General features: G+C 36.6%; 1 protein-coding gene across 3 annotated transcripts; it reads left to right on the top strand.

The window, feature by feature from the left end:
* Window positions 1-278: 278 nt before the first annotated feature.
* Window positions 279-26987, top strand: LOC134533992 (protein AMN1 homolog). Of its 3 annotated transcripts, none has more exons than XM_063371872.1 (5): window positions 279-598; window positions 14590-14867; window positions 15360-15574; window positions 16567-16717; window positions 26539-26987. In XM_063371872.1, exons 2-5 carry the CDS (start codon window positions 14621-14623, stop codon window positions 26622-26624), a joined length of 699 nt encoding a protein of 232 aa, XP_063227942.1. In that variant the 5' UTR covers window positions 279-598; window positions 14590-14620; the 3' UTR covers window positions 26625-26987. The 3 variants fall into 3 exon arrangements, with proteins under 3 accessions (XP_063227942.1, XP_063227943.1, XP_063227941.1); XM_063371873.1 differs by lacking the exon at window positions 279-598 and adding an exon at window positions 9858-10040; XM_063371871.1 differs by lacking the exon at window positions 279-598 and adding an exon at window positions 9858-10158.

Genomic DNA, 26987 nt, shown 5'->3' with positions numbered 1-26987 from the left:
TTGGTTTTCAATTTCTCCCGAAAGACATAGATTTATGAGACGATAAATTGCGGGGAAAAGGCACTAAAAATTTTGAAAGTCTGTGAAACCCATCGGCTTTCAATTGAACCAGCTGTACACAGGAATCTAGATCCGTGGGGAAAATTAAAGCTACATTTTTCACTTTCAAGGGTTCAGCCGATGTAGCCAAAGAATTTTGTTTTAGTAGCGATTTCATAGACGGTATGCTGCAAGAATACCAACTTTATTATGTGGAATAACAGTACCAACACTACCTATTCAATTTTGAAGTGAGGTTTTTGCAGCATAAAAATGCTGCAGGAGAGAATTTTTTTTTTAATTTCACAACTGGCAATTACTATTCTATCGTTGCCACATTCAAATGCCGAAGTCGAACGAGTGTTCAATTCAAGGAACATTAAAAAAACAAATTCCGTCGGAAGTGCTGCAACTCATTGGAATGAACAAATGTTATTATTTCGCAAAAAAAAAACAACTGTTGAACTGCAACATCAGCTTTTAAGCGATGTTCAACACTATATTTCAACTGTGGCTGTGCCAGATGAACATGAGACCGAATAATTATTTGATTTATTAGGTAAGTGACGATGATGAATAAATTACATACATTATTTAGTCTGATTTAAATTATTGTTACCTTTTGTTAATTGCATGTATCTAGTATTTTTTGACAGTTGTGATTTAAACAACAATTTATGTGATTATTACAATGATGATTATATACTTTATTAAACATAAGCATTTTAACATGTATGTTGCACATTATGTGTTATTTAATCATAATTTAATCACTAATGATGTCGTACCGACCCTGGCCGTTAAGCCCGTGCTCCGCACCGCCAGTACCGTATTCCATTTTCGGAGCGCGCCCCTTGCCCAGCCGGATTGAGTCAAGCGAGCGCCCCGGGCGTGACCTCAATTAACTGAATTAAACATTAGGACACGAAACCCTGGGGGCTCGACTACGGAAAACAATTCCCAAACGAGGCAAGACAAAGTTAATTAATCACATGCAGTGAGCAAGTGCATCGTAGAGACTCCGTGCGTGCGCAGCATGCACGGAACAGACAGCAAACCTTGTTACTAGCCACAGTGGCTACTGGCCTTGATTAATTGGCCTGTGATAGTGGTCTAGCCAAACTAAGGGAATTCAAACCCAAACAGTGCACGTTGAGACAATTTATACTTAAATTTACAGTCGCCAACTTGGTGCCGCTTTTTAAATTAGTAAATCAATTAAAACAACTGTTAAGCCTTAGGCAACTATTTACCAGGTGCAAAGTTTTAATCAAGCACCTGGAGTATGTTTTTTACTCATCATATAACAAATTAATTTATTATAAGTTTTTGGCGCCGACTCACAAAGGAGGTGAAAGTTGCCTCCCTTGCGAAGCGGCCATCTTTCGGCAGTCCCCAAACAGTCCACGCCGGGAACAGATGTGTGCCCGTGGGCAGCATTCAAGTTAGTTTCATTGATCATTTTTATTCTGCACTATATTTTCATAACAAATCCTTTTATTAATTCACTGCTGCCCACGTCGACTCGGCACGTATTTTGCGGAACCGGGCCTATCCCGACCGTCTTCATTGTGATACCTCGCTGCATATCGGATCACGGAACTTACAGTACTGGCACACTCCAGCGAGAGCTTTTTATTTAAGGACGCCGTGCATATGCCTGCCGGCTGCACTCACGTAAGTGTTTCTTTCGAATTTAGGAGCCCGCTCATCGAGGGCCCCCCCCCCCTGCACACGTTAACTTTCGGCGCTGTCCGTCTCCAGCGAGCATCGACCGACGTCCCACGAGACTGCCGCGGTAACCATTTCAGTGTCGCGTAGTGTTGTGTTTTTTTTTTTTATCGTTTTGTGACTGTAATTGTGTAATCGCTAGATGCTGCCAAGTGTTCGTGGGAGTTTTTTAGCGGGACTGAACTGTGGAGCGAACGTGTAGAGCGTACCGTGTACCCCCCGCGGATCCCTGGTGTAGCTCTTAAATTAAACGTAATTCTCACAAACTTGTGTATCATTTCCATAGTCTACCGTCCTCCACACGGCCGAGCGGCCTTCACAGCCAAGAGAAAACCGTTCAGGTTAGCTTTCAAGCCGTGTACCTGGCGGGGCACGCGGGGGCAGAGTACCCACGACCCGACATCAACGGCCTAGCAGCCCGCTAGCCTGGCGCCCCTCTGGACAACAACAGCATCGCGACGCCCATAGCGCCCATCAGGTACCGCCTGGGCCTTACACTAAGTTCGGGTGATGGCACTTACTAAAACAAAATTTATTAATTTTTTTCACATGCCTCTCCTAATTTTTTCAGACTGCCAGAATGAAATCCTAGATATGCCGGTTTTAGAATCAGTTTTAACGTCTTTCTAGCCACTTTTGATATTGCGCCCAGTGATGGGTTTATTGGATTTGTCAACACTGCTCACAGAGCATAGAAACTGATTGCTTGGGGCGTGACCTCATCACATGAAATACGAGACAGGGAAGTGCTACAGATAAGGGGACTTTGGGAAATGAAGATATTAATTCTCAGGAGATGGCATGCTGAGAAATAACTGAAGTTACTGTTTAACTTCGCAATTGCTATATTGTTACCTCCAAAACATTGCGGTAATGGTTCTTGATAACGTCTCATGTTGGTTAATAACAAATTAATTATAATCTGCATCGTTTAAAAACAGTCAATTTAATAAAATTAATAAATTAAAACTGTCCCCAATTCAAACACTACACTTCACCCAATGTTTTGGATCTAGCCCTAAATGGTGCAACAATTTAGTTACCACGTAATCATTCAGAAATCTCCCCCACCTTTCCCGCCCCCCTTCCTCCAGTGTGATAGCCCGCAATGCCATTACTAACTGCCGTCGGCCTGGGTCTCGGGTTCGAGTCCCAAGGCGAGTCTAAGGGGCTGGTGGTTCTTCATGGTGTGTTTTTCCGGGAGGGCACCTGATTAGTTCGTATGTATAACCAATGGCGTGGGTCGATCGGCCCCAGTGTGCTTCCTTAGACTCGGTGGCTGTATCTTAAGGGTGGTATTAACTGCTAGTAAACAATAGTGACACTCCCTGTTCAGCATACACGCACTGGAACTGAAAACGTGTGGTACACATATTTATTAATGGACATATTTGGGTACACGATATTGCACAACACTACTCTTGGTTGATAATTTGGACATAATTGATACACTATATTACACGACACTACTCTTGATTAATTATGATTGTCTCACCCTAAGGCAGTCCATTAGAGGAGGGAGTTCGTTGGTTGTCCTGGAGTCGGCCAGGTCCGTAAAGTGACTGACCTTAAGGCGGCCCTGTGGCCCGTGGCCTTAAGGCAGGAATTACGATGGCCGGGTTTAGCCCTGCACCGTAAAAACCGACCCGTAGTCGCGTGGGGAATTGACGTTACAAAGTATTTGGTTCATGACTTTATTTACTAGAGTGAAGTATCGATTAGTTACTAAATGGAAGGTTCCCCACGGAAAGAACACACGGACACATCCACCCCGGGCCGCGAGCTGATCTGGACTGCTGGAGGGGGCTGCCACATGGAAGAGGAGGGGGGGGGATAAACAGTTCTGCCGCGCGCCAAACCACGAGTGAAGAAAAATTACTGTTATTTGGTTTTTAATTGAAAACTTACTTTTTAATTGTACATGACCCTTGTTTGAATATTAATGCTGACATTAGATGTATTATGAAATATTGATTAAAGCTTTAGTTTAAGAAATCGAAAAAATATTATTTACAAGACGAGTCAACTTAAAGACTACTGACTAGTTGGTAAAAAGCACTAGTTATGTTTATGTTTGTGGGTTTGTTCTGGGTATTGCTTCAGCACCTTGTTTCTTACTTAAATTAAGGCTCTAGGCCGCGATGAGAATTAATGGCATTCATTAAACACTGTGCCCGGAGGGGTCTAACACTCGTGCTCTACGACGCACATTTCTTATCACGTGTTATTGTAAGGGGATGGCTTGATGAGCTTACTCCGTGAATTATTATCGGTTGTTTGCATCAGGTGCAGTTCCGTGACAAAATTTATACACTGGGAGTACTTGCGTATCTACTCCGCATTTCACCCGGGTTAAGTTTGCGAGGGGTGCGTTCCACCAGCGGGAGCCAATACTGGCGGGTCGAGGCCGGGCTTAATGGCCTCCGGTTGGTACGATGTCATAAAACATACGAATGATACTCAGATGCACTAGTAGGAGTTATTCATTGACTTTTTTTCCTAACCTTACTAATAATTAAGTGTATTTGGGAGCGGTCTGGGTAGGGAGTTCATCTCAGGCCGAAGTCTATACACTCTAAGCATGCAGGTTATGAACCATGCAGGAGAGGAAGCATGCATAATGTGCTAGGAGGGGATTGGGCAGCCATGGCAACGTTTTAGCCATGACTAACTCCCCTCACTGACTATTCTAGATTAAAAACTAAATAAGTTGAGCCCAGGTAAAACCTGCATAGACACAGGGAAAACCCTGGGTACTGACATGCGAGATGCAAAATTTCATGCATTAATTACAAGCAGGTTGGTTACAGGAAAAATAAGGATGGTTCGGGAAGAAGAGTTGGACAGAGTATAAAGACTACTGTGCTAATGGGCGGGAGCTTGGACATTTTGTCCGCATTTGGTTTGGTGGCACTGGTTGTTTCGGGGGTGACTTTGTCGTTTCCCACCAGGCTGCCAGCCAGCCTAAACTAAGTTAAGAAGGGGAAAAATTCGTGTACGCTGTTGAATTTAAACAAAATGTAAAGAAACATTATATTAACATAAAAATAAATATTAAAATGTTTTTAGTTTGGTAGCTTTAATTTAATCGTGCTTTTTCGCGAGCTGGTGCATCGGCTCCACACTCGGGAGTGAACAGAGCCTCAGGTTGACCGAAGTCGGTTAGGGAAATTGTCCAGTCCTTCATCGTGAGGACCTTACCTCAGCTTCTACGCAATCGTAGGATACGGTTGTGTGAAAATATTAGGGACGCTGGTGTTGGAGGGGGCCTTAAAATAAATACAATTAATTTTAATAGAAATATAACTTAAACTAAATGAACTGCCAGCATACATATGTGTGGTGTGAATGTCATTTTGTAGTACAATTAGACGCACACTGCATTTCCCTTTGAGAAGCACATAGGCAGATTTGTTTCCGCCAGTCCGTAACAATTCTTTTGCGGACTGGCGTGGGTCTGGTTCGTGTGCATGCACACAGGGCTAGGGGGCGACTGAGCTCCGCCACCGTTTCCTCATATGCTCGGCCGGGAGCGTGTGACAGCGATACCGGGAACTCTTACGTTCCCATAACTCGCTATGTGGTCGCCAATATAAATAGTGCAACCCCGTCACTTTGTTCGAATCATTGGAAACGACGGCGGGGCGCGATGTGTGCGATTTTAAGATTGAAGGTGGCTCACGGTCCAGAAGAAGTAAAATAGCTGTCGCATGTTGCTTGGCTCTATTTTTAATAGTGTAGGTGTCAGGCGGGGGGAGGTCACCTTTTCCCCTCAGTTAGTTGGCTAACTGATGCATTAGGGTGTCGTGATGTCTGTATTTAGAGGCGTGTGGAGTGTGCGCAAAGATGGCCTAATTAATTTCGTTGTGTGAGTGTAGTGTATAGCTCCAAGGCCGCACATACCCGGCTGACCAAGCAGGCATATCATCGTGTAAGTTTACCGATGTGTAGGAGAGAGCTCCGCGTGGAGGCGGATCTAGTTTTGTTGGAATGGGGTCACGCACCGCACACTGCGATTGGCCGGCAGACTGCTCAGCCAATCACGCGCCACTACGGCGGCCGGTGTGCCAGGAGTGACTTCGGGCGTTTGTACTTCTGTTCCACGTCCGGGTCATAGTTGCCGAGCGAGGAAATGTGTGGATTTAGAATATTTACGCATTTATCGTAAAAGGTCTGAGTAGTTTTGATGTAGAAGTCTTGCAAAGTTTCCGACCCGGTTTCACGACGCAATGCTTCAACAGGGCAGTACACTGGGGTGTCTGTAGGTATTCGAATACTTGTATTCTGAATTCGCTGTAGTTTTAGTAAATGAGTCTTTGCTGCAGTGGCCCATACAGGGGCTGCATACGTGTTCATTGGTCGTATGAGGGCTTTGTAGAGCAGTAGGCCAGTTTTAACTCTACCGCCGCATCGCCTACTCATAACTGGGTACAAGAAGCACAGTCTAACCTGAGCTTATGCCTGCTTGATGTCTATGTGGTAGCGCCATGTTTTTTCCTATCCATGTGAACGCCTAGGTATTTAACCACATCTTTGTGCGGAATGTTATCATTAAACAAACTCAGTTGCGGCCTATGGTCTGCAGGTGGGAGGTGTTTATGAGTGAACACAATTCTTCTGACTTCGTTTTGTTCACTTTAATGCGCCACGTCGTGCACCACTGTTCTATCTCAGCTTGCGTCCCTGGTCAGAAGATCCAGAACTGCAGAACAGCAAACAATGCGGACATTTAAGTCCAAGCGCCCAAACCCCGCATGGTAGACTCTTTCTGCTCTGACCAACTCTTCTTCCTGAACCATCCTTCTTTCTCCCGTATTGAACCTGCCTGAAATTAATGCATGACATTTGGCATCCCGCATAAAAGTGCCCAGGGTTTTCCCTGTGTCTATGCAGGTTTTACCTGGGCCCAACTTATCTAGTAGTTTAGAGTTAAGAGTGAGGGGAGTTAGTCATGGCGCCAATCGCTGCCATGGCTGGCCAATCCCCTCCTAGCACACAATGCATACGACCCTCTCCCTGCATGGCTAATCCCAGCATGACTAAGGCGTATAGGCTTCGGCCTGAGATGCACTTAGGTCCCTCCCTAACCCGGACCCCTCCCAAATACACTTAGTTTTAGTTAGGTTAGGAAAAAAAATCAAATCAGTGAGCGCAACTTGCAGCATGGTCGTGGCCAGCTGTAGGTTATGTGATCTGCTATATAGGACAGTATCGTCCACATAGCAGCCTAACTTGACGAGTCGATGTGCGGGACGTGGCATGTCTCGCACAAGAGTCTAGCGGCAGCAACGCTACTTCCTGCAACTGGCTGCAAATGCCGAGCCTTTCTTAAGTTGGCCGATCGGGAGCGCCTACCCCCTGGATGTTTTATTTTTATTTTTACGCGCGCGTTTTTCTCTCCAGTATAAAAAATCCACACAGACTGTTTAGTGGATGGTTGGTTATATTAGGTAAGTATAGCTACATTAAAAAATACTGTAAAATCATTTTATGGTTGCTTAGCAAATAACTTTTTAATATGTAGCTATCCAGCGCCAGGAAACAGTTTACATGATTTCATAGTATCTTTAATGTAGCTATCCTATAACCAAATCAACCGTCCACGATGTTTTTAAAGTATTTATAATGTAGCTTACCTAACCTAATTGACCATTAGTTATCATGTCCTTACCTGAAAATTACAAGTTGCGTAAAATCGCAAGGGAATATGAGGCGTCTCGAGAATATTTGTGTAAGACAAAGACTTCCTAGATTTTATACGGTATGAAAAATATACAAATCCACGAAGTACGTTTCTTCAATTAGGTATTTTCCTCTAAAAACAATTACAAATACCGTTGCCTTGTTTATGGTCTTTCCTTTTAACAACACCTCCATATTTATTTACAATGAAAAAAAAAAAAAAAACGAAGATGCACGATCGGACGTTTTGCTCTCTCGTTAGTGAAAAGAAGGCTTCCAGTTGCGGGATCGCGCCGCCGGCCCCGGAACGAGCATGAGCGGTGTGGCATTTGCAGCCAGTTGCAGGAAGTAGCATTGCTGCCGCTAGACTCTTGTCTCGCACATATACATTGAACAGAAGAGGGCCTAGGATGCTGCCCTGTGGCACTCCTGCTCTAATCTGCTTTAGGTCTGACGTTGCCCCTTTAGTTGACACTCTGAAGGTTCTGCCTGCTAGGTAGGATGTGATTAGCTTGACATAGCAGTCAGGGAAATGAGCTTGCTATAGTTTATAGAGAAGCCCTGCATGAAACACTCTGTCAAAGGCTTTCTCTACGTCTAGGAATGTTGCAACAACATAGTCTTGTACGTTAAGGGCACTAGTGATCTCTTCAGTGAGACGCACTAGCTGGATGAACTGTCTAATGAGCGCCGTGAAAGCCGAATTGCTCATTTGGCAGCAAGTTGTTTTCGTGAATTCATTGACCTGCAGATTTCTGAAGCTTATTTCATTGTAATGCAGAGTTGTGAAGATGTGACGGTCATCGCTCGGCCACTCTACTGTGTATTCGGAGTTTGGTTGCTCAGCGCCAGCACTGTGGGAGAGCAGCCTTACACTATGAAGCGGGAGAGGACTGTTATGCCCAGAGTAGCTGACCGAGGACACGTCCGCATCGGAGAGCCAGCTGTGGGAGCCTTTTTGTAACTGCCATCTATAGGCGGCTGTAGGTACTAACTGTCTGTCTCATGGATGTCATTTTTTAGTAGAGTACTGGCCGAGATTCAGATGGTTGTTGCGGCAGCTCGTTCCGAGTGTGGTAGGGTTGCAATATGGTGGGACCCAGGCTTTAATTAAGGCACAGACGTACGGCGTCAGTAGTATTCTCAAACACTAAAAATGTAAATATGTAGTTGGGCGATATTTGTTAAAAACAAATTTAAAATTCCGAAAATACTTTTATTCTATGCTCTTTAACTTCCTCTTTTCATTAAACCCGGCGGAGATAATAAATTCCAAATACTTTAGGAGATATCTAATTTTTTAAATTTTCATCACAATACCTGTGCATGCATGCGTCTAGTAACATTGTTTCTTATTTATGAGTATGAAAATTTTTTTCTTGCGGCATTCACCATTATTTCCTGTTTAAGAGTATGATTTTTTTATCGTTTCAAATTTTAATGTTTTATTTGTTATTTGGATATTGTTGCACAAATAATGAGTAAAAAAAAAATTTATGAGTTCCTACTGTTTATCCATTGTCCCGGTTTGTTATGTCAGGTCAGTTATATTATAAATACTTTAAAACTTAACAACCATTAAAATTAATTCATATTAATTTTAATGTCCGCTTAGTTTGAAAGTATTTATAATGTAACTGACCTAACATAATCGACCATTTTTATTAATTAGGCATTCACGAACCCACGGCAAAATAAAAAATTGCGAATGTCGAATGATTGCACAGGTCTCCTTAAGTTTTTGGAATTTAACATTTTTTCTTTAACACATATCGCTCAACTACATATTTACCCTAAAAATGCATAAGTACCCCACTTATAGATGAATTCCTCCTTAACATTTTGTAAATCCAACTAGATAGAGGACGGAACGACACTCAGATTGAATGAACTACGTATGTGCGAATGGCAATGAGTGAATTCATTTTTTTTTAAATTTATTTATTATCTTCCTGTTTTATACACTCACAAGGTGAAATAGGAGTTGTCAATTGATTTCAATATTATAAATGTTAAAAATCATAACAAACAATATAATAAACATTACAAAAAGTATAAAAAGGACATATTATGTAAAAGCTAATAAATATAAAACAAAAATACACAATAAAATAATAAAATTGACAAGACAATTAATAAGCATCTATACATTAATCACAATTATGAGAAGATATTAGGTATTCATCCACACTGTAATAGACTTTCTTAATAAGAAATTGTTTTAAACTTTCTTTGAAAACTGGAAATTTATTTATTTTAAAAGATAATTGAAGATCTTTAGGAAGTTTATTTATTAATTTTGCTGCTGAAAAATAAGGATTCTTTTTTCGAGTATTATAAAAAAACCAGTAAATATTTATGTATATTAATTGTTAATTTATTAATTCTAAACCAGTTATCCATCTCTTGTAGAGTAATATTTACATTAGAATGGAGTATCTCTATATTCCTATCACACAGTATTATGGAAGTATCATCTGCAATCATACAGAATCTATGGACTGGACTCGCTCTCATCTGTAAACAATAACAAATTCAAATTTAAAATTATTTAATTGTTATGGTATCTATATCGTCCTTGTATCATGGTAGGTTATACACGCAATGAACATAGAAGAATAACTTACCTAATTTCTCTTTGTTATGAGTGTAGTATTGAAACGAAGTAACAATGCAAAGCTATCAAGTGGATCCGTTGTTTTACATGTGAGCAATATTAGCTTATATAGTGTTGTTTACAAAGAATTTCGTTTGTCTGAATGGTTATTTCACCAATTTGAATTTTGACATCAATTTAAAGCTGTACCATGTTTGGCTGAAGATTGATTATGATTGATTCATGTTTGTTTGTTTTTATTGAGCTAGAGATTGTTACATGACAGCATGTTTATTTAGCTATACCACAGCTTACATCAAGATCTAACATCACTAAATTTACCCTGATGGGTTTGTTTCTTAATTCCTAGTGGTCGGTGAAAAATAACAGTTTAAAGTTTTTATTACAATACCTGTGTTTTCACACTGCCGTCTCCATTCTACCCGCGATCATGTAGGCCTATCGCTATGTTTAGCACAACTGTGGCCAACTAAGAATTAAAAATACACTAATTTTTCTGTTTTTTTTTTTTTAAATGTATTCCTGTACTTATAAATTTTGTCATATAATAATTAATTGTGATCGTAAGTCGAATAAAAAAAATTTTTTTTTTACAAACTATGTACTATCATAAATCTTTCTTTCTTCACAACTTCTTTCATGTGAAGGGTCTTCTGACATCTGAACTAAAACAGCAAGCATCGTGTACCACAGAATCAAGCCAACAGGATTGTGCCATCAGGATCTTTTGATGTACTGAATTAAAACAGCAAGCATCATGTACCACAGGATAAAACCAACAGGATCATGTCATTAGGATCTAGCCTTCAGGATTCAGGGATAAACCGTGATACATGAAACACCAGCCATATCAAACGCAGAATATACAATAGCTGTAATCAATGAATTAATTTGAAATACTGCAAAATTTAGTGCACAGCACGTATTTCTCACAGAAAATGAAAATGTTAACAATGGTATTCAAATTTTTGCCTCCCATTTGACTCGTCTGTTACGTGACTCAAAATAGTACGTAGGGTACCTACTTAAAATGCAATGTAACAAAACAAACATTTTTTAATACAACTAAGTATTTATTCTAATAAAACAAACATGAAATATATGCATTAAAAATTTTTACAATTGCAATACAGACTTTATTTAAACAAATTAAATTATTACAACATCTGCATTGACTAAAGTTCTCCAAAAAAAATTTTAAAACTTGTATGGGTAAACATACAATGAATGTCGGCGATTGCATGAATACATTACGTATTTTAATGTAAGCTGTGAACTGTTATTTTTTAACAACCCAGTAGGAATTAAGAAACCTTCCTTTCAAGGTTAATTCAGGAACATCTCAAGTATATGGAAAATATATATACTTATGTTTGGCGGGTAAACATTGAATTGCGGCGGTAACGTAAAAGCACAGGTACCTACTATAATGTAAGATAAAAAATTAATTTTTCACAAACTATCAGGACATACGAAGACATCCATTCGGAGTAAATTTAGGGATGTGTGTAGTGTGTGAAAACCATGTTTTTAAATTTTTTTCTTTCCATTCTAAAAAGTCGTGATATCCGAGTATTACCAGCATAGGCTACCTAGGTTGTAACATACATGCCTCAACTACAACGCAGCCCACACCATAAAATGTTTGAAAATTAAATTAGGATAGATTAAAAACAAATGTCTATATAAGTACTGTGGTGCGGGCCCTCCTTTAATTATAAAAGACATTTATGCAGTTATATTGTGTTGGCTAATTTGGCTGAGTGGACAGTCGATATGAGTTGAGTCAGCATTCATTAATCTTGATCACTTGGCATGGTGTGCAAAAGAAGTAGTGGAAAAAGAGCGGTGTCAGAAAAAAAACTAAAATAGGAATGTGTTACAGTCTTGCTGTTGAAATGCGTGGATGAGTAATTTATATTCTTCTATTAATCTTTCTGTATTGCATTTTTTGGTTATTGAAATCATAATTTATTATTTGTTTTATTACTTTTATTGTAATGTTTTGTCCAACAGTTCAGTGTTGTTACTAAATCATTTTCATAACAAAGAAAAGCTATCACTGTAATATGTAGTATTTTTTTTTTTTTTAATTTTTCGTGTAATTTATTATTATGGAACGTATTGAAACACAAACTTTTTTCCATATAAAGGAAAATGAATTTAAAAGCAAAAGTGCTAAACGAAAGAATGCAAAATAGAAAGAATAAAAATATGAGGTTGCAGGTAAGTCACGTTGGATGTATATGAACTCCAAGGCAAGTTCATCTGCTGCTTCATAAAACAATGAAGGTACATATTCTCCTGGCAGCCTGAGTCGGCTCTTAAATGTGATTTTTCCGATTAATTTAAAAAAATCTCATCTACAAGGGCCTGCACCACAGGCTCAGCCTAGGGGTCTATAGAGCCCAAATATGGCCCTGATCTTATAGTGCATATCTTTAAAATGAAAAAAAAAATATTTTGGCAACTGTAGATTTTCATTTCACAAATACATTTAACTGCTAACTTTATTTTCATTGTTTTACTTTGCATAAAAAAAAGGCAATAAAATATCTGATTTTTTTTTTTTACTTCCTGGCAGGTTTTCTGATTATTTTGTAAAATCACATTGGAATATTAACAGATAATTTACAATTTTTAATGTTTGGTGAGTTTAGGTTAGTTTCATTAAAACTATAACCATCAATAATTTTTGTGAATGTAGATTAGACAGGTTTTCTAAATATAGAATTCTGCAAAAAAAATGTGTAAACTGTTTTTGCAAGAATCAGCTACGTGTGCAAAAATTTAACCGCATACAATTAAATTAAACAAAAAGTACAATGAAATACAAATAAATTAAATAACTCACCTCGACTTAACAATAATTCACAATGTGCGAACTTCTTGTTTTTGAATATTCAACACTGTGAATATCATATTCTTAGGTAAAACTGAAGTTGCAAGGCTTTTGCATATGAGAAAAATAAAAATTCTGAAGTTCTAATTTTTTTTTTGCAGTTTCAGACATGTGTTTGCATCATTCTCTAATAGGGTTTTGTGATACTTGAAGTAGTTTACATGTAGTTTAACGAATAGTAAGGTTAGTTTCATTAAAAATACTGTAAAAACTTGTGAATGAGTGATTAAGTAATGTTAGCTACATTAAAAAAAGATTGCAAAATGTTATTAATGGTTGGTTAGGTTAGGTACATTAAAAATAGTGTAAAATTGTGGAACCAGTTTGTTAGGTTATGTTAGTTACATTATAAATGAGTGACTTGTTCATCTACAGTTTAAATACAGAGAGTAAAATAGGGAGAATGATTACTTGGTTTATTTAAATTAGTTTTAAATTGGTAATTTCTAACCAACCATCCAGACTGTTTTAAAGTACCTATTTTAAGGGCCGCTTGCAGAATCAGATAAGTAAAATCCAAGCAAAAGCTTTGAAGGCTAAACAAATGGTGAAATACTTTACCTTATCTCAAGTCACAACAGTGCAAGCCGGCCTAAAGTAGCTAACTTAACCTAACCAACTGACCACTCTGTTTTAAAGCATTTAAAATATAGCTAATCTAGCCCAAAATGACTATTCTCACTAAATCACAGTATTTGTAATTTGAAAATCTAACTGAATCAGTCATTAAAACAGTTAAGTGGACTTTAAATATCATAACTCTCTCTTGGAGAAAGATTAAAAAATGTGACAAATTAAAAAAAAAAATTGGAATATATTTTTACTCTCTTGTTTGCAAGTGCCTTGAAACTACAGCATTAATCTTTGCTGCTTGAAAATAATTAGGATAGGTGTGAGAAAGTAAAGTAAAGTAAAGTAAAGTAAAGTAAAGTAAAGTAAAAAAAAAAAACCACCACCACTAACATGCCAGGGTTATAAACTTCACAATAATCATAAAACTCTTAGAATACTTGTTTATAAATTTTACAAGATACAGGATGCAAGATGCAATAATGTAGGTAACAAAAGAGTTTGGTAACTTTCAAGATTATAGCACATTCGTTCAGGCTTGTTACCACTTATAATTATCAGTCATGCTTCCAAAAAACTGTTTATTTATACATCCAGCAAGTTGGCTGTTTTCAGTATCTTTCAAGTAGGTACGTATCTTTTGTTTCATTGCTGGCTGCTACCTGTGAATCGGTTTTTCGTAGTGGAAGTGGATTTTTGCATTATCTACTGGTTATTTTATAATTTTCCATATCTGTATATTAAGCATAATAAGGATCTTAAAGACAAACTCATTTTAAACAAATCTTTATTAAATTCCCAGAAAATAAGTTGTTCATTTAAACAACGTTTACCCTAAATTTCTAATTAATGTCATTATATTGTTTTTAAACACAATTGTTATATTGCAAGTTTTTTTTTTTACCAGTAAGCAATTTTATTTTTGGCGTGATTGTTTGTTAGAGGTACTACCTTTTCCACCAAATTTATGTGTGTCTGTCCAACATCTTTTGGAGGATATGAAGTCTATTTGAAGTGCCACTGCGATCGTAGAACATTTTGTTTTCAGGTGTCTCAGCAAAGTGGTGCGCTACATTGACATGTGGTACAAAGTAACAAAGGACTTGCCTCATGTGGTGAAAGACGAAATCCTGAAGCGAGTCATGTTGCGGGATAAAATTACCGACGAGAATTTCCCGTACCTGGTGCACCCTAAAGTGACAAGGTTGGACCTGGGCGGCTGCGTCACCAACGAGATGCTGGGGACCGTGAGACTGTGTCCGGAGCTGGAGGACCTGTGCCTGGGAGCGAGCGTCGGCGCGGTCGGTCCGGAGCTCAGCTCAGTAGGTAATGGCACGTTCGCTGCTGCAGTGTGTTCGAGCCAAGACACCAGTCGCATGATCCTTGGGAAATAACTCTGCCCGCAACTCTGTCAGCCTGTCTGTGGGCCGTACTCGACAACATAAGTGGGCATCCAAGCGTAAAATAGTCGATTTGTTTTAGTGTCTTTTTCAAGAATCTTTACCTACACTTTTTCAGTCAAACTTTTGAAGAGAAATCCTATATATATACGTAACTCGTTTTGGCTGTTTCCTAGATAGATTTATAGACTATTACAAGGATTTCATATTGCTGTCAAATATAAGAATTGTCTTTATTTGCCTTGACCTAAATTTATTCTAAGTTAAAAATTACAAAATTAATTTTTTTACTAAATAAAAATTTGTTCAGTTGTGTTAGAAGTGGTATATCTTTTTTTTTTCTCCATCAAATAGAATAAGAATTAATAATCACTAGATACATAAATGTAGTTAAATAAAACTTGTGCTCTTTGAACAGTGCTTGCCAGCGCATTCACAACACTTCACAAACTCAGAAGTTTGGTGTTGACCAAACTTCAGTCAGTGACGGACGATGTGATTGAGACGGTGACCTCCAACTGCCCTCTCCTCGCACTGCTCGATGTGGCCGGCTGCAGCAGGATCAGCAATGCGTCGTTGGAAGCTGTGAAGAGTTTGAGGCTTCTGTATGCTTTGAATATCTCACACACAAAGGTAGTTATCACATTCCAAGTGCAGTGCCTGTCACTGCGATACAGTAACAAAAATAAAAAAGCAGAATTAACTGCAATATACTAGAAGTACATACATAATATTTTCCATTACTGTTTTTTTTTTTTTGTGAGTGTAGTGTTGTGTATTTCTGGTGTTATGAGATGAATTGTACTAATAATTTATAAAATTAACTAATCAATTACTACTCAAGTTTGAAATTAGCTAGTATAACAGCAAATTTACTTTATTTCATAATTCAAGATTTTTAAGTTTTAATACAATTTTTTTTCTTTTATGTATTTTTTATTTGGTTCTTGTGATAAAGTGTTTCAGCTCAATATCCCCTTCCCCTTTTTTTATTTTTATTATTTTTCCTTTGCTTTCCTTCAAAAGTTCTGCTATTGAAGGATTGTGCCTATTTAACCAAACTATATCAGTGGTGACATCATGTAAGGAAACTCCTGAGCATTTAATACTGTATGAACACATTTATTTTAATATGAGTATGTCTGGAAACATTATTTTTTTTAAATAGGGATATGACTATCAATGGAAAAGTAACTTTTTATTTTCTTTCAAAACATAAAAGAGATATAAATTAAAATACCAAATCTGTAAGTATATGTATTACCTACTTGCAATTTTAATTTTCCTTGGCTTAATGTAGAGAAATAGGTTCCCTCACTATTTAAATATGAATGGTTTAAATAGCTAATAGAACTGGTATTTCTCCCAGTGGAAAAAAAAAAATATTTACCCACAGAAGAGTTGCCCCTGTATATAGATAGTAGCAGCTATGAAATGAGTCATAAAAATCCAACTCAGAAATCTCTTTGAATATGTGCTCCGAGCCTAACGAAGGTAAATATTTAATAAAACCAATAAATTGTTTTTGCCCAAGAACTGTTGAATTCAAGATGGCATGCGTTGCTTCCATCCCTCCCCCTTGGTGACGCTAGACAGGTGAATGTTGTTCACCGCGTGGCTGACAGGTCACCGACGAGGGGATGGTGCCGTACTTGGAGACGCGTGGATCCCAGCTCACCGAGCTGCACGTGAGTGGCTGCCACGGACTGACCGAGGAGACCAGCAAAGCTGTCTCTCTGCGCTGCAAGAACTTGAAGTATTTTTCGTCTGCATCAGGTGAGATGTTTTAAGTGTGTTAGGAGAGGTTCTAGGCACAGCTGGCACGAGAAATGCACACAAACACTGCAGCTGTATGCCATCACTTTTCTGTTAGCCAAACACCCTACCCATGTTTACAGTAAATAAAATAAGTTGAGTTGTTAAGATAATCTAGTATCTGTGGAAATTTGTGCATAACAAAAACTTTTTTTTTGTAGTTATCGAAGAATTCTAGCAAACAAAAAGTCAAAATTGTATCATGTCACTGTCTGTAGTTTGAATTTGGGCCGGGCCAATACCACTGTGCAAGAATTCAGCTTTGGGATAGATATTTCAGAGGTTTGTGTGTTTTTAGGTCTTTTTGTTTCCTGAACTGTTTGAGAAGGCTGAATGGCAATTTTGTGCTGAGTGGGGGTATTGGTGTCACACATCTGAAATTTTCTCAGATGCTTCCGATACCAATACTGTTAATATAGGCTCATACATTGGTTATTGGGATTGGCCTAGCCCTATTTTAAGTAAACCACTTTTTACAATAGTGACTCTATTATTTACTGTGTGTCATACTAAACTATTTTGAATAGTTTTATTAATATCTCTGTTTACAAACAAAAAATTAACACACGTAAAATAATATACATTTTTCTCTTTTTGAAAGTTACATTAAAAAACTCGAATTTTTATGAGAACCACTAAGTATCTTAGGCAACTCAAATGTCCAGACATGTCCTTATAAGAATATAAAAACAGTCAACTCCTAGTACCTTGTAGCATATCCCTTTCTGCATTTGATCTCTTTCAAGTGCTTCGGCATGTTTGAATCATCAGCCTGAATATGTCTCCATGTTGCATTCTTTCTAGCTCTCTCTTGGAACTCACTGGTGTACTGCGCACTCTTATTTTCATTTCAGCCCATATATTTTTTCCGAATAGATTGGCAGTTGGGCTTTGGGGAGGGGTTTCAATCACTTTGGGACAGTTTTACAACAGCCGACTTCACAATAAAAGATTTGTGCTTTGGGTCACTGCCCATTTTGTCTGCATTTTACAGCAGATTTTCTTTTAAAATGCAGCTATAGTCTTATTTTTCTTCATAATGTAATCAATTCGGGTTATTTCTGACTCCACATGAAGACTGCTGCCCCAGATTATATATGCTGCCCCCACCATTTATGACTGTTGGCAGTACAGTTGTTTTCTAGCCCTTCACTTGGCTTCTACAACACATTGCTTGCCATCAGTCGAAAACATTAATTTTCCTCTCTTCTGGTCTGAATTAAAGATGTGATTCCACTAAGACATCTAATTAATGTGTTCTTTGACAAAATACAAACCCACACCTCTGAAAGAGTTCTGATGCTTGTCTAAGAGCACTAATCATTGGATGTTGCTTTCTCCCAAAGCAGTGAGATTTTTTTTTTTAACTAACCTGAGCCTGCCTTTCTTGTCAAAACCTAGTAAAACCCATTTAAGAAAATTTCGCGCATAATAACGTAAGTTTTAAAAATGTAGCACTTGACATATCAAAATTTTAACTTAAGTATCTGGAAAATTTCTAAACAGGGATTTACTTTACACTCGCCCCTCAAAGCTACGCTGTTGAATTAGCACAGTTTTGAAATAAATTATGGCATGCTTTGACGTAACTCTGCCATGTATTCGAAGTAGCACTGTTTACTCTTACACAAGTTTTTATTTCTGTGCATGCACAATGGCATTAAATATCATTAAATTCAATGCAACAAATTAATAATCTGAAGAATTAACCGACAATATTTTACTCTTTCCATAATAACTATGCACTTCTTTCATTGGGTATTTATCTCCGATGATGCCATGGGTTCGGTGTTCAGCCAACGTTTATTTTACGCCATCCCGCATGTCAGCAGGAGCTCGGGAAGGTAAAGCTAGAAACTTTCAGGGCTAGTTTGCTTCGCACCTACTAGGATAAACTTGTGGCAAATCATGGCAGACACACATTTAGAAAACATTAGGTTTATGCTTTTGTCATTCTTATTAGAACTTAAATATATCTCCTTTATTAATAACATTAATATTTTGTAGGGGTGGGCAAAGCTTGGAAAGTTTGAATTTGAGTCGAACATTTGTTATATGAGAATTCGTACTTGAAAAAATGAAATTATTCAAAGTTTGAAAAATAGAAAAAAACATTTCAAGAGTTTTTAAGCTAATCTTTTATCATACATACATTGCCTAAAAGTTAAAGAATGCCTACGATCAATAACATCAACTTGGAGTTAACTTAGCATAATGAGAACACACACATGCTTAGCCTAAGCCTATATGCCTGATCTTTAACCTCAACCATAATACAAATACAGCAAAACCCCTATTTGCACTTTTCATGGGGACAACGTAAAAAAGTTTAAAAAGCGGGAAAGTGTAAATAAAGGGAAAAGTAAGAAATACGTTAAAGTTAATTAAAATACATTCGCATCCTGCAGCGTTCATAACAAATACGGGCTACATTACACATACGCATTGCACCACAGTAAAAAAAAAATTAAAAAAAAAAAAAGGGCAGCAAATTGGAAATTTATTGTCAATAGTGCGCTGTGCGCGGAGAAAGGTCATTGTACTCGATCAGCTGTTGTTACGGCGCGGCGTCTGTTCTCTGAGCTGCGCATGCGCAGTATAACTCACTCAACACTCCGCCCAGACTCGTGACGTTCCATCAGCAGCCAGCCAATAGATGCGAGCTTAGCGGAAAAAAATATAAGCTCCACCTCCTGTGTACCAGTTTATTGGTATACGCACCAGTTTTCTCGCTGCCGTGACGTGTTCAAATTTACGTTCATCTTGATGTCTTGATACCAAAAATTAATTATTTACGATCCTCAGAAATAAATGGTTAGTTTAAAAAATATGCGTCAACTGTACAATATTTCCGAAATTATAAAATACGTTTAAAACAGTTACCAAGACTCCGCTCATTTTATCTAGTGAAGTTTATGTCTCGTACCAGTATTTCGGCTAAGTTGTGACAAAATATAGTATCAGAACGTTTATACATTCGTGAGTTTACTTTTTTCCCGATTGCATTATAGATTGTTTCCTGCTATAATTACTCGGACTTTTACATGCCTAGGCTTAAATTATTATATGTTTTGAAATAAAAGCAACTTTTCATGTTATAAAATATGTTTATTTTGCGATTTAAAATGTTCACTGCCGACTATAAAAGTTACGTTTTTAACAATTTTTTTAGGCCTACTATGGTTGTTACGTGACGTAAATAGCGGGATGGATTCGATTTTTGAGACGTAATTCGCGTGAAAGTATTGTATTGGATTAAATGGGAACAAAACGGGACCTGAAGAATATAGTGCAAATAACGGGAAAACGTAAATAACGGTAATGTAAATAAGGGGTTTCACTGTATGTTCGTTATACTTTGTTCAACTTACATTGGCTTAGAGTAAAATAATTGTCAGTATCGTATTTTGCTGAGAAAATGGCAAATTGCAACTCCCAATTAATTATTTTCATGTTTAGAAACGTGCCAGATTCATTCCCAACTTCGGTATTAGTCTTAATTTCCTCCCACAACAGCTCTTTTTCCATGCATAAATTACGTCAATAATGATTTAACGTGATACAATATCACCAACGGACTTATAAAACAGCAGTTACGGCACTGAATCCGATGAAATAAGATTATTGAATAAAATTCATTTATAAAATAAATGGGGAAAATATTCCATGGATGGCACAGTAGAAAAAAATGAGTTTCGTGAATAATCGTAAACAAAGATGGCGACCATACAACCACTCCGTTTTTCACCCACACACTTTCTACACTTCTTAGGCCGAGCCTGCTTTTATGCAAAGAGTAAATATATTTTTTTTACGTTGGAAGGAATGTAATAAACAATAAGTAGGAGTGTCTCTAAACGGCTGTGCGCGTAAGCTGAAGGCCGAAAGTAAAAAAAATAGTTTATATTTACCTTCAATCGTTCTTGTTCAATATTATTATTATTATTATTATACGATAACAACGTAGAAAGTTCAGCCGGCCGTATAAAAACTACCATACAGTATTTATGTATGTAGTTGTTTACAAATAGCAAATGTTACGTGACTAAGTTTTTAGCAATGGTTCAAAAGGCCTAAGTTAATGGATAATGTTGCGTTGATGGTTAAGTTAAGTTATGTATTAGCAAACGTGTGTGAAAGATTTTTAGCAGTTTACATTATTTGTAGTTGATATTCCTCCGGAAATGTGGTGACAGCACGTCGTCAATCCCTGACACCACATGTGCAGGAACTAACATTTTTGCATGACAATTTAAATAAGTTTTGAAAAATATTTTCTGTCACCAAACTTGTACTTTATTATGTACTTTAAAATTTTAAATTTCTTACATTTAAATGTGCATAAATTTTGTGCATCTGTGAATTACATTTATTTTTTATATTCAACCTAGCTTGTAGGTTTTAAGATTTGTACGTTTATTATAAATAAGATCGTTCCATTGTTTGGTGTTTGCATTTAAGAAATTCTTTGATTTGGCCTAGTATTCGATATTCGATTCGAATTCAGGAATATTTATAAAAATTTGCTTCGAAACGAAAATATCTATATTCTGAAATGATGTTAGTGCCTTCTTATGAATGCTATGCCCAAGCTATATTAGGTGAAAAAAGGTTAGTACATGTGTTTTATAAATTAGTTTTAGGTTGTTCAGTCTCAAAATATAATTCAAAATTGATTTAAATTTACTTCAAATGGATTTCGACATATATTTGAAGTGTAAATCAATTTTAAATGGGAGCAGTGTCTTGTTTAAAATGGTAGTCAGCAGGCACACTTAACTGATTGGAAAACAAATTATTTTGATTAACATACTCTGTTATGAGGAAAGTGTATTTTATTAGCTCTCTGTTTTCCTGGAACGAATTAGAGCATTACTTTGAGGGGTGGTTGTACACATATAATGCTCATTGGTTCATAAATAAGCCTGCTCATTTTCCTTTGAGACATCAATTTAGCATGATGGAATATTATCAGTTGATGCCGCTCAAATGTAGGATTCCGTCATGTCTCTGAATATTAAAGAGGAGCACTCTGTGGCACTTAAAATAATTACAGTATTAACTTTATCACCATAGATGGCTGGCATTTAATATACTATGAAGTAGTGATACATAGGGCCACCTGAAAGTGGTGAATAAAAATGAGGTATTTCGTCATTATAAACAGGTAAAAGCGGTATAAAAATTCGTTAAAAAAACTGAAAAGCGGTGTTAAAAATCGGCAAAAAAAATTACCAGCAAATAATATTATTTTTTAAAATTATTTTGCCATTGAATTTCCTATACAAATATGCATATATACACTTTATTAACTTTAGAATAGCATATTAAAACTAATTAACTTAGCATATAATATATAATGCATTTATATGCAAGCCACTTAAGGGGCCTCCCTAGTAAAAATGTTTAGCGCGTTGGGTCACTGGCCACGTGCTACTGCCAGTGGTTGGGCGGGGCGATATACCTGAGCCTGTCGCCTGCGCCGGGGCGGAGTAGGAAGAGGGCGGTTCAGCGAGGGGGGCGGAATAATGGGAGGGTTGTCATTGTGTGGAGTCCATTTACTACTTATACCTGCGTTATCTGCGAACAAGATCGTGGCAAGAAAGGTGACTGTTTTTCCCTTTCGCTACATTCAACCAAAAGATAATGTTCTCATATTGCCTTGCTTGCTTCCTGACAGTGTTTATTAACTTGAAACATTAAATTAGTGTTGCGATCCAGTCCATATCCATTAAATGCAAACAATCGTCAATTCTGTTTAAAACATTTATTTTTATTTTTTAATTATGTTCTACATAATTAATAGATTTACATACATTACAAAAAATTGTCACCAAAAATTGATGCGTTAGCTTGTGTTTTCAGGAAAAAAATTGTAAAAATTATTATAATTAAAAATTTTTTTACAACATTATACTTTAGAACTGACATTTGTGTGATGAATGGTTTTGCACGAACATTATGCTTTCATTCATAAAAGTCTTCCGCACCGCGACGAGAAATCACGTCCTACTAATAGATTGAGTAATAAAACTGGGAATAAAATGATGAAAATAATATTAAATATTTTTACTCTTAGACACAAATCAACTTTTGAAATCGCAATAACGACAAACAAATTTTTAACTTACTTCCTGAAGAAAAAGTGCATGTCAAACTCACTTTAAAATTCTGTAGAGAAAAAAAATGTCAGGAACAAACAAGTGTTCCCACCAACGACACATCGTCAACTTTGTATTCTAGGGTTCACGTCGTATTTAGTTACACTAAATATTACAGCATATTATTATTTTCTGGCACTTTTTACATGTTTAGCATTTTATTTTTTTAAATATTTTTTAATGACTTTAACGTTGCATAATATGATGAATAAATATACACGAATGAACTGGAATCCCGTTCCGAGTTACATACAGACTGTTTACGAGCAGTGTAAATTTCTTAGCTGTTGCAACAGCGGCCTACAGGTGGATTCAGACTGCAGGCTTAGTCAGTCATGCTGAATCCACCTGAGTTCAGATTTTATCGAAGACAAGTGCGGGTGGTATGTAAGAACTCAGTGTGCACTGACTGTTGTGCTCAAGGTGTCAGTGAAATGTATAGCTGGAATCATGGGCGAAAATCTGTAGGATTCCCATAAGGCCCGCGCGATAACGTGAAGATTTTGCAAATCCAAGTGGGCCCCCTCCGATGGGCTTTTTTTATTTCAGGGAGGTTCGGGCCACCCTGAGATTCTCCCCTCCTCCCGGAATGTACACATGCAGCTGGAATTAATTTTTAGCCAAGTACATCATTTGGTGCTGTATTTAGGCTGTCAAAGAAGATACGAAATATGGCTGCTTTGATAATTGACGATAACTCCTTTTTATTGTGAAATAGTACCCATCTACAACGAAATCCCTAAATATATCACCACTACTGTTGGGGATTTTCTATACAAACTATCAAAATAATTTTGGTTTCGTCACTGTCATTAGCTGTTATTGTATCATACGAAAACATGTATGTTTTGTGTATTAATTTACGGTATTCATCTCTGTCAAAAAAAAATCCTTTTCGATAATAAAGTGTAAGCAAGGTAGAATATAAGGCTAATTTTAAAATAAAAATTGAATAAAGTATTTTTTGCTTGCAGTAGTTCAAATTTTTGAATTAATTTAGTTGTTTGTTAAAAAAACCCTTCTAAAATCAAAGAAACTACCTACTTCCTAAATAGATGAATAGCGCTTTAAGAGTTCACACGCTTTTATAAATATTTAAACGCCAATATTTCAAATGTAGGTTTCACATAATGATAAAATCTTATCTATTTTCATGGTTACGCCTAATGGAAATAATACACAACAATTCGTCATATATGTTTTTTATGCTTTTAATAACTACTCTACACATGAGCAAATTTCAATATACATAAAACTAAGGAACTCTGCATTACATTTTAAATCTGTGTACGACACTAACAGAAATTGAAGCATAAAATAACATTTATATTTTTTAATTAATAAGTATTTCATCAACGTGAGCTATGCTTTCATCTCAATGAAGCCACGTTACATAGAGGAATTTCTTTCGGTCACGGGATTATCTTACCGTTGCGGTTGTGGGTTGTCTCCCTCTCACGCACGCACACACAGGTAGCCTGCCTCCCCTCCGGGCCCGGGTTCCCCCATCACGCTACCTGAGCTGTGAGCTGCGAGCTGGCTTCGCCGCGGCAGCAAGAGACGGTGGAAAACTTTCAGGATTTGCAGAAATTGCGGAAAAGATATCTCAGAATTCAAAGCGATGACTATATGTTTTAAATACATGAATTTCTTCAGAAAAAAATTATATTTTTTTCTAGACTTGTACTTTTTTTCTGTCATTCTCCTAAGCAGTATAAAATGGCCCCAAAGTTGGACAAGTTGGTGATTTTTTATTTCATATTTTGATAGAAAAAACATAAATGTAAAAGTATACAGACGATTCGTAGTGTCGATCAATAAAGTCCCATCATTATTTAAAATAAATAGTGTTCCGCTAACTTCTGAAGCTACTAGGGAGGCCCCTTAATGCATATACCTTGCAATAAATTTTAAAAATATATACATAGGTATATTTATATTGATAATTTATTTAAAATGTAGAACAATGTTGTATGCTTGAAATGGTTGGCCTGAAGTATCAGACTGCAGTTACAGGAATCAAGTCTTTTCGCAGCCACTCCACACTATATACAATACTTGTGCAATACTTGCACATCATAATTTTACTTCCTTCATCAAAAATAATAAAGCCATCACTTTTAAATTCCTTTACACGTTTTTGGCATGTTGAACTAACCAACAATTAATTACTTCCAAGAAATTTTTTTTTTTAATTTCAGGACCTAATGTGTTGCATTCATTGTAAATACTGAACATTTTCAGAACTGCGCCATTTTGGAATAGTGGCGATATTGCCTTTTAAAAACATTGTGCTGTATTGGATGGATAACGTACAGTTCAAATAAAAACCACAAGCACAACCTGAAATCTTCCGAAGTTAAACGTTATCTTAGGTTAGGTTGGCGTTATTTAAAATACTTAATGACCGTAAAATAAAAATATTTTAATCCTTTAATTATGGTGCTTTTTTACTTGCGATCGGAAAACTTCGGAACTGTTCGGGTGACGGCTTTCTACATCTGGATAGACACATCTATGCATAGAAAGAGTCTGTGACTCTTTGGTCAAATTTGCAGTATCAACAAAGCAGATGGCGCGTGACTTCGTTAATAAAATATATTATCACGATCGTTTCGACGGATGGTTCTATTTAATTTTTTTCCGACAGCTTTATATATACGACAAGTTATCTGAGGTTAGAAAAAATATATTATAAATTGGTAACGTTGCTACGGGGGAAAAAAATACCGTTTGGATTCCAATCTACATCCCTTACCGCATGAATGTATGAGAATACAAGTTTAATACTCTACTCACGTCAGATTTTTAAGGATTGTTGAAATTTCTTGCCGTGTTTACAGTTATAAAACGTATTGCATATTATTTTCGTAGTAAGTTGGCACTGTCTCTGTTGTGTTGAACAAAGGAGTTAATAAATATTTTTTGCGTTTTTCGCGTGTTTTATCGTGAATTGTCAAAAAAAGGCGAATTTCGTGGGAAAATCAGATTTAATGAATATTTCGCGTTTTTCGTCGTTTTTTCGCGATCGCGAAAATTGCATGGCCCTAGTGATACATCTTTCCATCCATGTATTACTCTTTCCAGTGTATGATGAATACAGTTGTAGAAAGAGGGTTTCTTTTCAAATATTAATGTGTGTGTGCATTTATATAATTTTTCTAAATTTAATTCACTTAGGCTTATTTTATATATATATATATATGTGTATATGTGTGTATGTATATATATGTATGTGTATATGTGTGTATGTATATATATGTATGTGTATATGTGTGTATGTATATATATGTATGTGTATATGTGTGTATGTATATATATGTATGTGTATATATATATATGTGTATGTGTGTGTCTATATATATATATATATATATATATATATATATATATATATATATATATATATATGTGTGTGTGTGTGTGTGTGTGTGTGTGTGTGTGTGTGTGTGTATGTATGCCATATATATATATAGCCAGTAGAGTAGTTTCCTGAAGCCCACTAAATTAAAATTTGCTTACTATTGTTGAAAAGAATTTATGCATTGTTTAGTACTAAGATATTACTGTATTACTAGCAGCAGTTATTTAATACTATCTATGTCTTGTATTCATTTATAGATTTTTCTTTTGCCGAAGTACGTACTGCACTTGATGGAGACAGTGCCTTGAAGAATTTGGAATACTTTGCCTGGAACATTGTGTGACGGTTTTTAATTTGAAGACCATCATCAACGTGGACTAGGAGTATTTTTTTTCTGCAACTTTCAATAACAGCAAACACTTTTATTTTGTAATTAACTTAAACATATTATATTTTGTAATGCCGAGTTAAAATCTAGTGAAGTCAACGTTTAAGAAGTGACAGTGAGTATAATACTCATGTGGCAAGTAAACTTTTCTTGGTTTCCCTTTATCCTTTTTAAGTTGTATAAAGATCTTGAAATATTGTTTTGTGGCAAGTCATGTCACTGGCTTCCATTGCAGTGTAATGAACCGTGAAAAAAATTTGGACTGGCAATTAGATTGTAAAATACAAATAATTCTAAACTACAATAAATGTATAAATT

The sequence above is a fragment of the Bacillus rossius genome, chromosome 7, assembly GCF_032445375.1.
Source record: "Bacillus rossius redtenbacheri isolate Brsri chromosome 7, Brsri_v3, whole genome shotgun sequence".
Taxonomy (NCBI): domain Eukaryota; kingdom Metazoa; phylum Arthropoda; class Insecta; order Phasmatodea; family Bacillidae; genus Bacillus; species Bacillus rossius.
Note: the sequence above shows the minus strand (reverse complement) of the source record. Positions and strands in the feature narration are given on the sequence as shown.

Coding starts and splice junctions, on each gene's coding strand:
- LOC134533992 (XM_063371871.1), top strand. CDS start 10,124: ATGCAAAGCTATCAAGTGGATCCGTTGTTTTACAT. Junction 15,575..16,566: donor TGAATATCTCACACACAAAG/GTAGTTATCACA, acceptor CGTGGCTGACAG/GTCACCGACGAGGGGATGGT. Junction 16,718..26,538: donor GTATTTTTCGTCTGCATCAG/GTGAGATGTTTT, acceptor ATTCATTTATAG/ATTTTTCTTTTGCCGAAGTA.